We start from the raw sequence: 17,143 nt of genomic DNA, 5'->3' as shown, positions 1-17,143 counted from the left end.
GAGAGAGAGAGGGGGGGGGGATAGGTGAGAGAGACAGGTGAGAGAGAGAGAGACAGGTGTGAGAGAGAGAGAGAGAGAGAGAGAGAGAGAGAGAGGGGAACAGGTGAGAGAGAGAGAGAGTGGGAGAGAGACAGAGCGAGATAGAGAGATTAAGAGAGAGAGAGACAGAGAGAGAGAGAGAGAGGGGGACAGGTGAGAGAGAGAGAGAGTGGGAGAGAGACAGAGAGATTAAGAGAGAGAGAGAGATAAAGGGAGAGAGACAGAAAGAGTGTGTGTGTGTGTTTGTATGTGTGTTCCATTCCAAGGCCTAGAATTGCTAATCGTACAAATTTGCGTGGGTGAATAATTAATTGAAACTGAATACATGTAATCTAAATACGTAAAAAACTAAAACAGCCTTCCTTGTATTCATTGAGGCGCCATAATGAACAGAAGTGCATTTGCAACAACATATTGAGCTGTTGAATAGAATTGAATAGATGACCAGTTAAGGTAGTGACCTCAGGAAAATATTTAGGTATCATTATGTGTCGAAATCATCTATATGTTTAATTTCAGCCCTTGGTAATCGAGTTTGACACCACTGGATAATACAGGAGTATATTGATATTAGAAGGGATTCTCTGGAGGTGACTTACGGATCCTTTGAGGGAGTCGATCTCACAGGTGTAGGACTGGATCTGGTGTCTGAACTCCATGGTCTCCTGCCGGGCGTGTTTCAGAGAGTCGTTGTTTTTGCTCACCGCCTGGTTCAGGTCAGACACCTTGGAGAGATATGTGTCAAAGGTCAAGAGAGACCTTATTTTTTTTATTATCTTTTTCCTCCTTCTTTTTTCGATTTCTCTCCCATCCCAATGTCGTTATGCCAATTCCCAATCCCGTTCCTGGTCGTTGCGCACTCTACCCCCTACCGTCGGTCCGGGAGGGCAGAGACTATTACATGCTTCCTCCGACACATGTGTACCCAGCCCACAGCTTCTTTTCAACTGGCAGCGCGGACTCTCACCGGGAGAGTGTAACGTGTGGAAGGTCACACTACCTCTCCCAGATCCTTCCCTTGTAACCTTTATTTTAACTCGAAGGACATTGAGGTTTCCCTCATTTACAATGACGACGAGTTTACACACATGAGAAACACAATGAAAATATAAAAAAAAAGAATAGAAGAAATTAAAAACAATTGCAATTTGACAAACAGAGATTTAACACCAGATGTTTAAAAGCAGAAGCAGATGGGAGGACCTCTAACTTTAGGGTTTGTTGAAGAGCGTTCCATGTGTTGGGGGCATCAATAAAAAATGCTGTCTTGCCCAGATCCGAACGCGCTTGTGGAACCCTAAGAGTAAGCCAGCTGTTGGATCTGGTCTGATAAGCACCAAGACTCCAATCCAGCAAGGATGATATATAAGGAGGGTGTTTACCACTAATGGCTTTGAAGATGAACAAGTACCAGTGGTAACTGCGCCTCTGAGAAAGAGAGGGCCAGCCCACCTTTTCATAAAGAATGCAGTGGTGAGTATCATAACTGTCCCCAGTGATAAATCTAATAGCGGAATGATATACAGAGTCCAATTGCTTCAACGTAGATGCAGCTGCATGCCTATAGATAACATCACCATAGTCCAATACTGACAAGAATACCGCATCTACAACTCTTCCTACTGAGCAAAGGGAAGCTAGACCGGTTTCGGAATAGAAAGCCAACCTTTTGCCGAAGCTTGGAGGCGAGGCTGTCAATATGAGTTTTGAATGAGAGCTTCTCATCGAGCCATAGCCCAAGATATTTGTAATCGGTAACTCTCTCTATAGAAGAGCCATCAATAGTAGATATGAGAAGTTTAGTAAAGTTTACATTTCTAGCTCTTGAGAATATCATAAATTTAGTTTTCATCAAGTAATTTAGTTTTCACCCTTGCTGTGCAGGCGCCCCGACTGAACTGTAGGACTCGCTGTTTACAACGACCAGAACGCTTAGTTTCTGGTCATGTGACATGTGCGCCAATCGTGGGATGGCAAGTTTTTGGACGGTTAAGCTTAGGCGCTCTTTCGTAGTTGGTTAAGGTTAGAGTTTGTCTTAGAGCATGGCGATAGAACGCCTGCCCTGATTCCAAACTCTAACCTTAACCAACTGCGAAAGAGTCGCCTAAGCTTAACCAGTGATAAACTAGGCGTTAGGTAGTTTGCAGGCTGTTAGACTCGGAAATAGGCGCAGAACTTGCCGTCCCACGATTGGCGCACATGTCACATGACCAGAAACGTGCGTGGCCAATCAGAGCGCAAAACGGGAAGGCGGAAGGACAAGCCACTTGCTTAAAACATAGACGCGACCACTGACCAGGACCCACCCACGCTGGCTTCCCACCCGCTAACACTGCCAATTGTGTTAGTATGGACGGTCGGCCAACCCGGAGGCACCACAGCTGAATTCGATCCCACTGTCTCTGTGGTGGTAGACAGACGCTTAGTCTGCTGCGCAGCCCGGCCGCCCCAAGAGAGACAATTTCTATTTCTATTATTATCATTTTCCTGCCTGTACCTCCTCCTCCCTCCCCCATGCTGCTATGACACCTGGATTTCCCCTAACGGGGTAAATAAAGGAACAGTTGACTGGACCAGACAGTTTTATAATGAGGTCTAGGTCTATGGGGTATGTTCATAATCCCCGCTATGCATGCGATCGAGTAGAGATGAACGCTCATAACTGAAAAGCCTGTCATACTGTCCCTCTCGCTCACTTTAGACTTGAACCTGTCTGTCTCTCTCTCTCTCGCTCACCTCAGACATGTACCAGTCTGTCATTCTCTCTCTCTCTCTCTCTCTCTCTCTCTCTCTCTCTCTCTCTCTCTCTCTCTCTCTCTCTCTCTCTCTCTCTCTCTCTCTCTCACCTCAGACATGTACCAGTCTGTCTCTCTCTCTCTCTCTCTCTCTCTCTCTCTCTCTCTCTCTCTCTCTCTCTCTCTCTCTCTCTCTCTCTCTCTCTCTCACTTTAGACTTGTACCTGTCTGTCTCTCTCTCTCTCACCTTAGACTTGTACCAGTCCTCTGCCTCTGAGATGTTCTTGGCGGCGATGCCCTCGTACTGGGCCCGGATGTCGCGCAGCGCGGCCGTCAGGTCCGGCTTGGACATGTCCATCTGGATCTGCACCTGGGTCTCCTGCATCTGCGCTTGCAGCTCCCGGATCTCCTGCAAGAGGAGAGAAGAGTTGCCCCCCCCCCTCGATCACAACCCACCTCCTTCTACAAGCAGGTCAAGCACTGTAATAGCACCTTTGATAGATAGATAGATAGACAGACAGACAGACAGACAGACAGACAGACAGACAGACAGACAGACAGACAGACAGACAGACAGACAGACAGACAGACAGACAGACAGACAGACAGACAGACAGACAGACAGACAGACAGACCTCCTCGTGGATCTTCTTCAGGAAGGCGATCTCTTCCTGCAGGGTCTCGATGCGTCTCTCCAGGTCCAATCGGGCCAGAGTCGCTGCGTCCACATCCTGGCAGAGTTTAAGACAGAACACACATCAGCTTGTCATCTCATCACATCCTGGCAGAGTTTAAGACAGAACACACGTCAGCTTGTCATCTCATCACATCCTGGCAGAGTTTAAGACAGAACACACGTCAGCTTGTCATCTCATCACATCCTGGCAGAGTTTAAGACAGAACACACGTCAGCTTGTCATCTCATCACATCCTGGCAGAGTTTAAGACAGAACACACGTCAGCTTGTCGTCTCATCACAGCGACATCTTCAGGTGCACATCAGAACTACTGTATGTATCGTGTTTACGATTAGCAGCATGTGAGCGGCTCCTGGGAGATTGAGAGACCTCTCTTCACAGAGTGCAGACCTCTCTTCACATTTCTACTTGGGAAATACACGAGGCCTGTGTGACGTTTCATGACCGCGTAAATGACGGACAGGGTTGCAGTTAATGGTAACAAAATTACATATTTTGTTTATTATATAATATAATGTTTATATAGTTAGTATTATTGTGACTGAAGACACCTGCAATCTACTCCACAGTGCACACAAAGCAGATTTCAGTTGTCAGCTTGTAGAGACAGGAGCTTGACCCCATTGACTTTGCATTGGTTTGTGGCTAATTATCTGGAGTTAGTATGAGGAACAGCTTGGTTTGTGCTGAGAAAGGACCTGGCTAGGGTTCTATGCCTTTGGGCTTCATGACTTCAGGGACCTCAACACATTCAAAACCCCATAACTGATAAGTTTACCCTTTTCTCTTTAAAAACAAAATACCAGTATTCACAAAATAAGAGAACTGTTTAAGGAGCGTTATTCCAAACTGCACTGAAGACTTTATTTCCTCCTTATTGAGGGTCATTAAGTGAACCACAAGCCCACAAAGACCCAGAAAACATAGAGCTTGAAAGGATTCCTATTTTTTCTATTGATTTAATGGGCCTCATTCATGAAGCGATATAAGAACAGATTTCGTTCTTAACTAGCATTTCCTCTTATTTTGTTCTTACCTGGGATTCAGCAATGTTTTCTTATTGTTGCTTTTCTCTCAGGCAAGATCAAATTCTAAGAGTGGTCGAGAGCACTCTTACCCAGATAAGAAACTCTTACCCAGATGAGAAACATTTAAAAAAGCCTACCATTCATGTTGTGAAGGATCAGATTAAACCGAATATATATATTTATTTATATATATATTTAAATAGTATTTGTATATCGTTTGATATCCCCTGTATATTCCTTGTACAATATGCACTGAATATCCCTTTAGTCTACTAAACAGCCCATAATAGTTTCATTCTACCATTGGACGAGAACCTGGCGCCAGCAGCCATACCCCTAGGTTCAAGTTCAATCGTGCCGCCCAACATGTCGTGGCAAGCCCGGTTCCGCGTAGGAATACGTCTGGCGAAATACGAATGGTACTATTTGTTCACAGCGCATATATATATGGCGCAAGTAAAGTAGAACTTTCTTTTAGTCCATCAGTTCTTTACCCTCCAACCGAGTAACAGACGCGAAGCCTCACCCACGACGCACGTGTGGTGCAGTAAGGCCTACTTGGCCTCAGAATAGGCATTGAGATATCGTGTGGATTAATAGTTGAATAGTCATAGTTTGGCACTATACCGTCGAGTTGGACGTATTCTATTAAGCTAATAATAGTCTATTTATGTATGGTGCATCGTTCGGTTAGAGTTATAAAGTTATCAGTACCCCCATCGTTCCTGACGTTATCTGGAGTCTTAACCAGGCTGGGCAGACCACTAGTGGTGCTTGCATCCGAGGAGCTCCGGGCCAGGACGAGCGGACCTGTACATTGGATTACTCTACCCCGGACGACGGCGAGCCTTCCACGGCTTGGATTATGCTTTGGGTGCTTTGATTATTCCATGGATAACGGCCAACACTGCGGAGTGTTGGAACTACCCCCCGGAGAGGACTCCAGGTGAGACGGCGCTCTACACCAGTGAGGTCGCCTCACGTCTCTCCGTTGTGGACCGGCAGCTACCGTCCACCAGAGGGTCCAGCTGTATTCATCTGCGGACCGAGGTTCTGTGGGCACCGTGTTCAAGACTTTGAATTCTCCCAAGAAATCGTCGGCCAGATGGGATACCGCCAGCGGCTTCTCTAACCCCCCCCCCCTCCTACTGTCTTACAACCAGCGGGACCCCCCCCCCCTTAGTGTATCCAGCTATAATCATTTAAGTACCATCGCTATAGTTCCCTAGAGAACCAGGTTGTATACTTACTCCCTGCGTAACCAGAGATTGGACATTCAATGTTGATTTACCTACGAATACTCATTTGCCATACAAGTGCATTTCAAATCATAAGTGTAAACAAGTGAACGTTGTATATACCTTTTGCTATATTAAATATTCGATTTGTACATTTGTGTGGACTTCGTTTCATCAGGTGGGAAAGTGTTCATCATATTTATATCATGTACTGGATGGCCAGAAGTTAAAGTACAAGAGGTAGTGGTTTAATACCATACTTAACAATACAGTCAGGGAATTGTACCCCTCAGTTACAATTGGTCCTTCGAGCCGGAGGGTAACTAGTGTAATATTAATATAGTGTTATTAATATTAAAATGGCCTATGATGAACACTCCACGAAACGGTCCTCCTAACCTAGAACGCCCGCGGCGCAGACGACAGACACCTCAGTACTTAGAGGATTACGCTGTCAGTCAACTACCTAGCCTTCGACAAACGGTAAACGCGGTAAAAGTAGAAAGTAAAATTATGTCTGACCTTAACGACCAGGTTTCCCCGACCACAGAGGCCCTAGTAGGTTCTAATGTAACTGACCAAGCTCACGGTGGGGACCAGGAGGGAGCTGACATGCCTTTACCCCCCGCCAAGACCGAAGAAGTAGTCCCCGACCAGCCCCGGGAGGAAGACAACCCTACAGAGAGAGAACTCTGCACGGAAGAAGAGGAGGAGAGCGCCGAGGAAGTAGAGCTCCAGGACTCCCCAACGAGTACACCCAGGAGCGGCTCACCCAGGAGCGGCTCACCTCCACAACCGCCTTCCCCCAGCGAAGCGGAGAGGATGCTACAACAGGCGTTCCTCGTCAGCCTGACAGCCTCTACCAAACGCGATCGACTCCAAGCACAGACGCTTAGCGAGCGCGAACATTTTACTATTGAAAGAGAACGCCTCCAAGCGCAGCAACGGAGCGAAGAAGAGCGCACACGCCTGGAGATGAGACGCCTTCAGACGGAAGAGAATATGGCAAGAGACCGGGCCGACGCCCAGCGCGCCGCTGCCGGTGCCCAAAGAGAAGCAGATCTCACCAAGCGCGAAGTCGAGCGCGACAAGTTACAAGCGCAGCTAATGGAGCAGCTGATCCGCAAGGCAACACCCTCTCCCTCCGCCAGGGGTTCAAGGAACTCGTCGAGACAACAGTCAAGGGCAGCGTCTCCTCACCGAGCAAGCGACCCTGAACTTGACCAACAGACCGAGCCTATACCCCCCGCAGACCCCCTTCCCAGACCGGTCCAAGCGAGACCCAGCTACAAGGAAGGAGCGGCATACACTGCGGAGAAGCTAAATAAACGATTACAGGATCTGGAAGACCTGATAGAGGAAGAAGAGGGAGAGGAGGAGAACCAAGCCCGACGACAGCACAGTACTCCACCGGACCAGGAGGTCCAGTACAGCCCAGGCTATACCCCCGCGGCGCTGCGCTACAGACCCCCGACTCTATTCACGGGTGAGCACGACGCACGACCAGCCCAGAGGAATAGCACCTGGACCAGCGGGCCATGGTACCCTGTCGGTACCAGCCCACAGAGAGGCGCAAGAGGGGACTCGCCTAGGAGGTCTCTCCCCCAACGCTCGCCGATGTATCAGCCATCCACGGCGTCATACATTGCCACGCCGTCGTTCCCAGACTTCGCCTATGAGAGTCGAGCACAGTACACGGAGCTCCGGATGTGCTTAGAGACAATGATGGTGGATGTCGCCACAAGTATGCAATATTACTGAAGCACCTGAAAGTACCGCGAGCGCACAATATAGCGCTAGCCTATGCCACCTCTACGACACCATACACAGCGGCCCTAGCGGCGCTGGACCAGAGATATGGACGTATATGGGATTACGTAATCCAAGAGATAAGGCATATTGATCGCCTACCCCCAGCAACAGACAATCGCTCACTAGACGACCTGTCAATCAAAGTGCAGTCCCTGGTAGGGATGCTGGGAGCGCAACGGGAAAAGGGCATGCATGAGCTATACGCCAACTCTAACGTCGAGAGGATTTTGGAGAAGCTGCCACCCGCAAGACAAGAGCGTTTTAGGCGGCAGAGAGACTACCGGGATCCCAACGGCCCCGAACCATCCCTCCTTGATCTAGCCGACTTCCTGGCGAGAGAAGTCAGCAGCTTACGACTGGATACGTTCGGGCGGAGCACGCCAAGCTCCAGAGAGGGACCCAGGAGAATAAATGATGGAAGAAGATCGGTGACTGTCATGCACCAATCAGAGTCAGTACCGAGCAGTAAGAGCCACAGTACCCCCTCGAGAAAAGAGAAGTGGAAGATGGTTTGCCCCTACTGTGAGAAAGAACACTGGCTGTCACAATGTGACCTATTCACAAAGATGAATGCAGAAGAAGTGAGTCAATGGATAAAGTCCAACAGGCGCTGTTACCGATGTGCGCGACCACACATGGCAGCCGAATGCCGCCTAAAGAAAAGGTGCAGTCGGTGCGACGGAGCCCATCTAGATATACTACACGAAAGTAACAGAAGACGGCCTTCACCTGCACCATCGAGCGGCACCAAGGCAAGTGTCATGTACATTTACCCCGCCAGCAGCAGCGACGCCCAAGTGCTCTTAAAGGTAGTCCGTGTGACATTGAGCTACCAAGATAAAGTCATGGACACTTACGCCGTCCTTGATGACGGGTCAGAGAAGACCCTTCTGCTCGCGTCCGCTGCGGCCCAGCTGGGACTGCGGGGGAGCGAGAACGAAATGACGATTCGGACAATAAGAAGGGATTTAAAGACGATAAAGGGCGAGAATGTCTCCTTCACTATCGCAGCAAACGGGCAGCCAGAGCGACGGTATAGGATTACAAATGCTTTCACCAGCCAAGAAATAGGACTATCGCAGTACACCTACCCTATCGCCAAGTTGATGGATAAATATGTGCACCTGCGACAACTACCTATCCCGCTCATAGAAGGCGCTACCCCGACCCTGCTGATAGGCTCCGACCATGCAGAACTCATAGTCCCGATTGACCGGGTCCATACAGGACCCCGAGGCTGTCCTGCAGCAGTCGAGACCCGCCTAGGGTGGACCCTACAAGGCCCCCTCGCTAAATCTCTCAACCGAACAGCAGCCACTAGCTGCCTCCACTCCAGAACGACAGAAGAAGACACCACTCTCCTGCAGCATGTTGAGAGGCTATGGACACTAGAGACAATGCCCTTTAAGAACGAAAAGAAAGATATTCGTTCTAAAGAAGACATTTACGCCATCAACCTACTCGAGCAAGGGACAAAGAGAGTCACAGTCGGCGGAGTGATGAGATACGCAACTCCACTCCTGAGGCGAGAGGGAATGCCCACCTTTCACGCAAAGAAAGACGCCACGGAGCGCTATCTATTGAACACGGAGCGGCGCCTAGCCAAAGACCCCGCTCAAGAGAGTGTGTACCGCGCTGAGATTGAGAAGCTAATCACAGCGGGACACGTGACAAAGATTGACATTAAAGAGGCCGATCAGACGACCGAATCATGGTACGTGCCGCATCACAAGGTCCACCACAACGGCAAGGATCGCATTGTGTTTAACTGCAGCTACCAGATCGGATCCCAAAATCTGAATAAAGAGCTCTTGCCCGGCCCCACACTCGGCCCCTCCCTACTAGGCGTGCTACTGCGCTTCCGCCAGGACAAGGTGGCTATCAGCGGGGATATCAAAGGGATGTTCCTGCAGGTGAGACTAGTGGAGGAGGACAAGCCCCTGCTGCGGTTCCTATGGAGAGAGAGGATCGGAGATGAGAACCCAGCCATCTACCGGTGGGAAGTACTCCCCTTCGGAGCCACATGCAGCCCGTGCTGTGCTACATTTGTACTACAGAAACACGTCGCAGAGGACCCAACAGCAGATGAAGAGGTCCGACACAGTGTGAAGAACAGTTTCTACGTGGACAACTGTTTACAAAGCGTCTCGACTCAAGAAGAAGCCGAGGCTCTCCTAATCAAGCTACGCGCCTCCCTGATCAAAGGCGGCTTTGATCTCAGGCAGTGGGCCAGCAGTGACCCGCACGTATTGCGCAGCCTCTCCCCCGCGGACAAGGCTGCCAGCAGCGAGACCTGGATGGCGACCATCCCAGGAGAAGCCCAAGAAATGACACTAGGACTAGTCTGGCGCTTCAAAACAGACTCGCTCCACTATAGACACAAACCCCTGAATCCACAGGGAAGGTCGACGGCGACACCGACCACCAGACGGAGTGTGTACAGAACACTCGCCAGACAATATGACCCGTTGGGATGTATTCTACCTTACACCACCAGGGCAAAGATGATTGTACGAGCACTATGGGACAAGGACCAGGGCTGGGACGACCCAATACCCGCACACCTTGCCTCAACATGGAGAGAGTGGGAGACGGAACTCCGCTCACTCCCAGGCATCAATATACGCCGCAGCTACTTCCCATCCACAGTGAGGCCAGAGACATGCAAGATTGATCTACACGTCTTCAGCGACGCCTCCGAAGTAGCCTATGGATCGGTGGCCTACTTGCGTGCCCAAGAGAAGGAAGGAAAGATACACACTGCTTTCATCCTGGCCCGCTCAAGAATAGCCCCACGAAAGCAACAATCTATCCCGCGTCTAGAGCTCTGCGCAGCCCTAGCAGGAGCGCATCTAGCCACGTTAATCCAACGTGAACTCACCATTCCGGTGCACAGAACAATCTTGTGGTCAGATTCCACGACAGTACTCACATGGATCAAGTCTGATTCATGCAGATACAAAGTCTTCGTGGGAGTCAGAGTCACCGAGATTCAAGAGTTAACAGAAGCAGCGAGCTGGCGGTATGTGGACACCAAACACAACCCAGCTGACGTCATCACCCGGGGAATGTCTCTGGATGACCTCAACCGTCGCAACATCTACAGTGACGGACCAGAATTCCTCAAGCTCCCCGAAGAAGAGTGGCCTACGCCCACCCCACGGGAAGCAAGTAACGAGGAGGCTGAGAACAAGAAACCTATGTTCTGTGGACTGAGCACAGTCGCCTCCACAGACCCCAACATAGATGACTGCATTACCCTAGAGAGTGCGCAGCAAAAGACATTCCTGTGGCACCACCCAGAGATTCAGTCCACCACTGACATGTCAGCAGCTGACTACGAAGAAGCAGAACTTCTTCTACTACAACGAGCCCAGAGAGACTCGTTCCCCGATGAGCTAGACTGTCTACAGGGAGGAAAGCCCGTCCCATCAGACAGCAGACTGCTCCACCTGGCACCCGAGAGTGACGCCCATAATCTCATCAGAGTGGGTGGTCGCCTGCGGAGAGCCCCCGATCTACCGGATGACATTAAGTACCCGATAGTCTTGAACAGCCGACACAAGGTCACAGAGCTGATCATAAAGAAATACGACGAGGATGTACACCACGCAGGAGCAGAGAGAGTCCTCACGGAGATCGAGGGAGTATTGAACTCAAAGCCCCTCGGTTACGTCTCCAGTGATGTAGCAGATGTCGACCCAGTCACCCCCAACACACTCTTAATGGGGCGGCTGGACCCCGCGCTACCCCAGACAATGTACAGGCCTGAAGAAGCGAACGGCCGAAGAATGTGGAGGTACAGTCAAGTACTAGCTGACAAGTTTTGGAGCAGCTTCCTACTCCACTACCTGCCGTCTCTACAGACCCGCCAGAAGTGGGTAAAAGAGAGAGACAATTTGACAGAAGGAACAGTCGTCATGATTATCGATCAGTCACTACCCAGAGCTATGTGGCCGGCTGGCCGCGTAAGCAAAGTGATCACCGGTGCCGATGGCAAGGTCCGAGCAGCTGAAGTACTCGTCCAAGGGCGCACTTACACACGACCCGTGGCGAGGCTAATAGAACTGCCCCGACTCCCAGATACTATCGATGATGACCATGACCCCATGACTTTGTGAGTTGACTGACCCTTACAGCGGACCTTGAGTGGTAGACAGTGCGGTTAATCTGTCTCTGCTTAGCTAATTAGGTGGGACTAATTAGGGGGCGGCTGTTGTGAAGGATCAGATTAAACCGAATATATATATTTATTTATATATATATTTAAATAGTATTTGTATATCGTTTGATATCCCCTGTATATTCCTTGTACAATATGCACTGAATATCCCTTTAGTCTACTAAACAGCCCATAATAGTTTCATTCTACCATTGGACAAGAACCTGGCGCCAGCAGCCATACCCCTAGGTTCAAGTTCAATCGTGCCGCCCAACATGTCGTGGCAAGCCCGGTTCCGCGTAGGAATACGTCTGGCGAAATACGAATGGTACTATTTGTTCACAGCGCATATATATATGGCGCAAGTAAAGTAGAACTTTCTTTTAGTCCATCAGTTCTTTACCCTCCAACCGAGTAACAGACGCGAAGCCTCACCCACGACGCACGTGTGGTGCAGTAAGGCCTACTTGGCCTCAGAATAGGCATTGAGATATCGTGTGGATTAATAGTTGAATAGTCATAGTTTGGCACTATACCGTCGAGTTGGACGTATTCTATTAAGCTAATAATAGTCTATTTATGTATGGTGCATCGTTCGGTTAGAGTTATAAAGTTATCAGTACCCCCATCGTTCCTGACGTTATCTGGAGTCTTAACCAGGCTGGGCAGACCACTAGTGGTGCTTGCATCCGAGGAGCTCCGGGCCAGGACGAGCGGACCTGTACATTGGATTACTCTACCCGGACGACGGCGAGCCTTCCACGGCTTGGATTATGCTTTGGGTGCTTTGATTATTCCATGGATAACGGCCAACACTGCGGAGTGTTGGAACTACCCCCTGGAGAGGACTCCAGGTGAGACGGCGCTCTACACCAGTGAGGTCGCCTCACGTCTCTCCGTTGTGGACCGGCAGCTACCGTCCACCAGAGGGTCCAGCTGTATTCATCTGCGGACCGAGGTTCTGTGGGCACCGTGTTCAAGACTTTGAATTCTCCCAAGAAATCGTCGGCCAGATGGGATACCGCCAGCGGCTTCTCTAACCCCCCCCCTCCTACTGTCTTACAACCAGCGGGACCCCCCCCCCCTTAGTGTATCCAGCTATAATCATTTAAGTACCATCGCTATAGTTCCCTAGAGAACCAGGTTGTATACTTACTCCCTGCGTAACCAGAGATTGGACATTCAATGTTGATTTACCTACGAATACTCATTTGCCATACAAGTGCATTTCAAATCATAAGTGTAAACAAGTGAACGTTGTATATACCTTTTGCTATATTAAATATTCGATTTGTACATTTGTGTGGACTTCGTTTCATCAGGTGGGAAAGTGTTCATCATATTTATATCATGTACTGGATGGCCAGAAGTTAAAGTACAAGAGGTAGTGGTTTAATACCATACTTAGCAATACAGTCAGGGAATTGTACCCCTCAGTTACAATCAGATTTATATAGCGCTTTTCCTAATGCTCAAAGACACTTTACAAAACAAACAATATAATACAATACAGTTTTAGTAGATCAAATAAAATATATATTTAAAATGGTGAGAGAGGGAGGAGTTCATGGGTTGAAAGCAAACCATTGGTGAATTGCCCCAAAATACAGTACCCCCAAATACGACTTTATAAACCCAGAACTTTTCAATAATAATAATTATTATTATAACTTATTGCGTGTGTTCTGCTTCTGAAATGGATTATATATTGCTGTTAGAACAGTTAGATGCTGGCTGCAGGCCGTACGCATAGAACGCATACAACCTCTCCTCTCCTCCCCTCTCTCCTCTCCTCTCCTCTCCTCTCTTCTCTTCTCTGCTCCACACCTAAAGTTCTGAGCGAACTCGGGGTTTTAGCCACAGCCTGTGTGGTGGAACCGCTTGGTACCGCGTGGCATGAGCACTGCACCTCTGGCCACAGGGACATTTCAGAGAGAGATGACAGGTGACAGATATAGGTTCGGAAATACCTGATCTGTCACCAGTGTCATCTCTCTCTGAAAGATGACGTACGTGACTTCTATTTTATACTGCTATACTTGTTTTATTTTATACTTATCTATTTTTGTCTAGCACAGTCTCTGGAGCGTAACAGAAAGAAGCATTTTGTATAAAAGTATTCTGTACTTCTGTATGACAACTAATAAAGAGACTTGAACTTGAACTTGAACTTGAAGGAGAGAGCATAGGATGAGCAGCATATACATATCAGTATACTGCGCGATTGGTTCTTGACAAAGCCTACTTTGCTGTAACGATTTATTTCGCACTATATAGTACGTATAAGTACAAGTATAAGCAGTAGTCGAGTTGTGAAAAAAAAACAGGGGGGATGGTCAGGGCTGCAGATCTCATGACAAGTTTGGGGGGGACGCAGAGTAGGGGGGTCCGGGGGCATTGTCCCCCGGTAGATTTTTTTTATGATTTTAATACGCAAATTAAGCTTGTGAGTATTTTCAAACTAGAATTACAGAGCGGGAGTAGATACATCTTGATAGCACATATTATTGGGGGGGACAATTCATATTTTTCCAAATTTGGGGGGGACATGCCCCCCCCGGGATCTGCAGCCATGGGGATGGTGGATTTTATCATATGGACATAATTTGTGCTGATAATGGCACAGAGGGTAAGACCAACTGTGTACCATAACTTTTGATTACTGTAAGCACAAAGATAATACACTTCTAAAACAACATGCATGATGTTATTATTAGGGATGTCCGATAAAATGTGATATCGGAAAATATCGGTATCGGTTTTCAAAAGAACATTTTAATTTATATATATATATATATTTTTTTTTACATTTCTATAGAAATGATGTCCGATATTATCGGTCTACCGATATTATCGGCCGATATCGGCATTAAAATGTGATATCGGTTGATATCGGTATCAGAAATTAAGAGTTGGACAATATCGGTATCGGTAAAAAAGCCAATATCGAGCATCCCTAGTTATTATGGATGTTTGGCACCTCAGAATTGGAGTCAGTCCCCGCCCGGGCTGCCATGGCACCACTGCTCTTACAGTTAGGGGCAAACGTGGTTGTAATGGAAGTCTATGGTCTTCTAGGTTAACAGTCCCAATTTACCATTTTGTTCAATCCAACAAAGTCAAATGTGTTTCTAGAATATTGAATTATAGTGTATTTAAAAAAGCAGTTACTGGTATGATCAAAACTGGTATCTAAAGGGTTGATTTTCAATTGTGATTAATTAAATCATTATGTAAATTACCGGTAAACAATAACCCCTTCTGAATAAAGGAGGTGAAGAATGAGAAAAATATTGATCCATCATCATTTTATTGCTGTTCAAATACAAATATCCGATCTTACTGTAGCAGTCTGGAAAATATGGTATATTATTCAGAACTGCTGACTGTGTTTTATATCCCTTTTATACACAAAGACATTCTAACTAGTGTCATTGATTCACACGAGCAATGACACAAACGTCCCCTTCCGAGGAGCATTGGAATACGGATTATAAATGACAGTACTGATTCATATTCTACAAATGCGTCTTCCCTTGTAACGGGCAGGCGGGACCAGCAGGGGGCAGTAGCAGGCAGAGAGTGGCGGAGAGAGCTGAGAGATGATAAAGGGAGGAACCCAGCGGAAGTCGGCCTCTTCGGCAGTGAACTTGACCACCAGTAGTCGCAGCTAACGGGGCTCCGGATAGCCCTGTTGTTGACGTTATGCCAGGGGGCCCCGTGAGAGGATAACGAGTACTGGCTAGTGGACACGATATCCTAGCAGTACCAGCGGTATTATATGAACAATGAGTGCATAAGCCAGGCACTAGTAATCGGGTTATAGCAGTTACAGTGTGAGGTATAGGTAACGTGCTGTTAAACAATTATCCCAGTCTTTAAGTACCGAGTTATAGTAGCTACAGTGTGCGGTATAGAGCGTGCACCCCAAGACGAACGTGGGCCAACAACCAGTCTGCGCCGGCTGACTTCGACCAGACCTGCGACCGGCTGCCTGCGTTCAGCCTGCCCCGGAGGACTTCATTCAGATCTGCACCAGGCTGTCTGCGGCCAACGGGAGTTCCGCCCATCCTACAGGGGTCGCCATCACGCAGTACATGCTCTCAGCCAGCGCTGCCTCTCTGCCTAGCTCCGCCTGCTGAAACCCTCGCGAGAGCGTTCAACGCCATCTTGCCTCCCGGACAACAGTGGAGTGGCGAGGCGGCCATTTCGGATGAGTACAAACGAGCATTGATGCTCCCGATTCCATATACAGTATACAGTGTGGTGCTGCCCGCGGGCGAAGTTAACGTTGCTAACCACAGTTCAATAGGGGTACCCCGAACAATATATCAGTGGCGGCTCTGCCACTAGGGGCGCAAGGGCGCCGCCCCCCCTTCAGGCCCTGCCTGGTTATATGAGAGTAGAACAAGAAAAAGTATCTTTTTGTTTTTTGTTTTATAGCCCTATAAATAATATAAACATGTTTAAAATGAATAATATTTACTCATTTTAAGTATGTTTGTATTTCCAATGCACAATATAACGTTATTATCGCAATTAAAAAACACTCGTTTTCCAGAGCAGGAAGTGACATCACGTTTTTTTTATTTTTTCGTATTTCTCGGCCCGGGCTATACGCGATAGCGCTCTGAGTGCGCGTCACAGTTTGATCGCTGTATCCGTCACAGCCAATCAGTGCATAACGCGGTGTGCGTTGAAATATGACTATTATGTTGGAATCCGGGCGCGATTTGAAGCGGTCTAGCCAGTAGCGTCAAGAATATCTGTAGCCGCATTTCGCGGAGACGCTCTCTGATTGGCCGACGCCAGTATTTTTTTCCGTAGCAGAATTTCACAGAGACGATCTCTGATTGGCCGAATCCAATTTCTAATGTTCCAATTCTAGGTTATTCCTAGGTTGGTCGGTGGAGATAGTTGTGTTGTTGTGAGAATGATGCAGGCAGCTGTTTGTCTTAGACGAGCGTGCCGTGACTGCAAGTTCTTTAGACTGTTAAGCTTAGGCACTCTTTCAAAGTTGGTTAAGGTTAGAGTTTGTCTTAGAGCATGGCGATAGAACGCCAGGTAGTTTGCAGTCTGTTCGAGCGGAAATGGACAAAAGAATGTACTTGTGTTGTGCTAACGAACTAACACTTGGCTAACAAGCTATATGGCGGATGCAGTCTGGAGACAGACTACAGTGGACAGTGGTCTGGAATACATCATCAGTGGATTATACACGTTTATCAAGCTCTCCTGCCCTGGACGTTTCAACTAAACAGTGAGTCTCTCTCTCTCTCTCTCTCTCTCTCTCTCTCTCTCTCTCTCTCTCTCTCTCTCTCTCTCTCTCTCTCTCTCTCTCTCTCTCTCTCTCTCTCTCTCTCTCTCTGTGGTTAACGTTAACGTTTGTAAATAGTTTTTTTTAGGAGCAGTACTGTTAGGCTACTGCTGG

General features: G+C 48.1%; 1 protein-coding gene across 1 annotated transcript in view; it reads right to left on the bottom strand.

The window, feature by feature from the left end:
• The window catches only part of desmb (desmin b), a gene marked incomplete at its 5' end in the record, with an annotated part of 49,802 nt that overhangs the window by 6,246 nt on the left and 26,413 nt on the right, over window positions 1–17,143 (bottom strand). Inside the window, 3 exons of the mRNA XM_084319098.1 lie at window positions 639–764; window positions 3,022–3,183; window positions 3,410–3,505. Of these exons, the coding sequence (XP_084175224.1) occupies window positions 639–764; window positions 3,022–3,183; window positions 3,410–3,505 (384 nt within the window). The remainder of the gene's footprint in view (window positions 1–638; window positions 765–3,021; window positions 3,184–3,409; window positions 3,506–17,143) is intronic.

Source organism: Notolepis coatsorum (assembly GCF_963971535.1).
Source record: "Notolepis coatsorum genome assembly, chromosome: 1".
Taxonomy (NCBI): domain Eukaryota; kingdom Metazoa; phylum Chordata; class Actinopteri; order Aulopiformes; family Paralepididae; genus Notolepis; species Notolepis coatsorum.
This window is presented reverse-complemented; position numbering and strand designations above follow the sequence as displayed.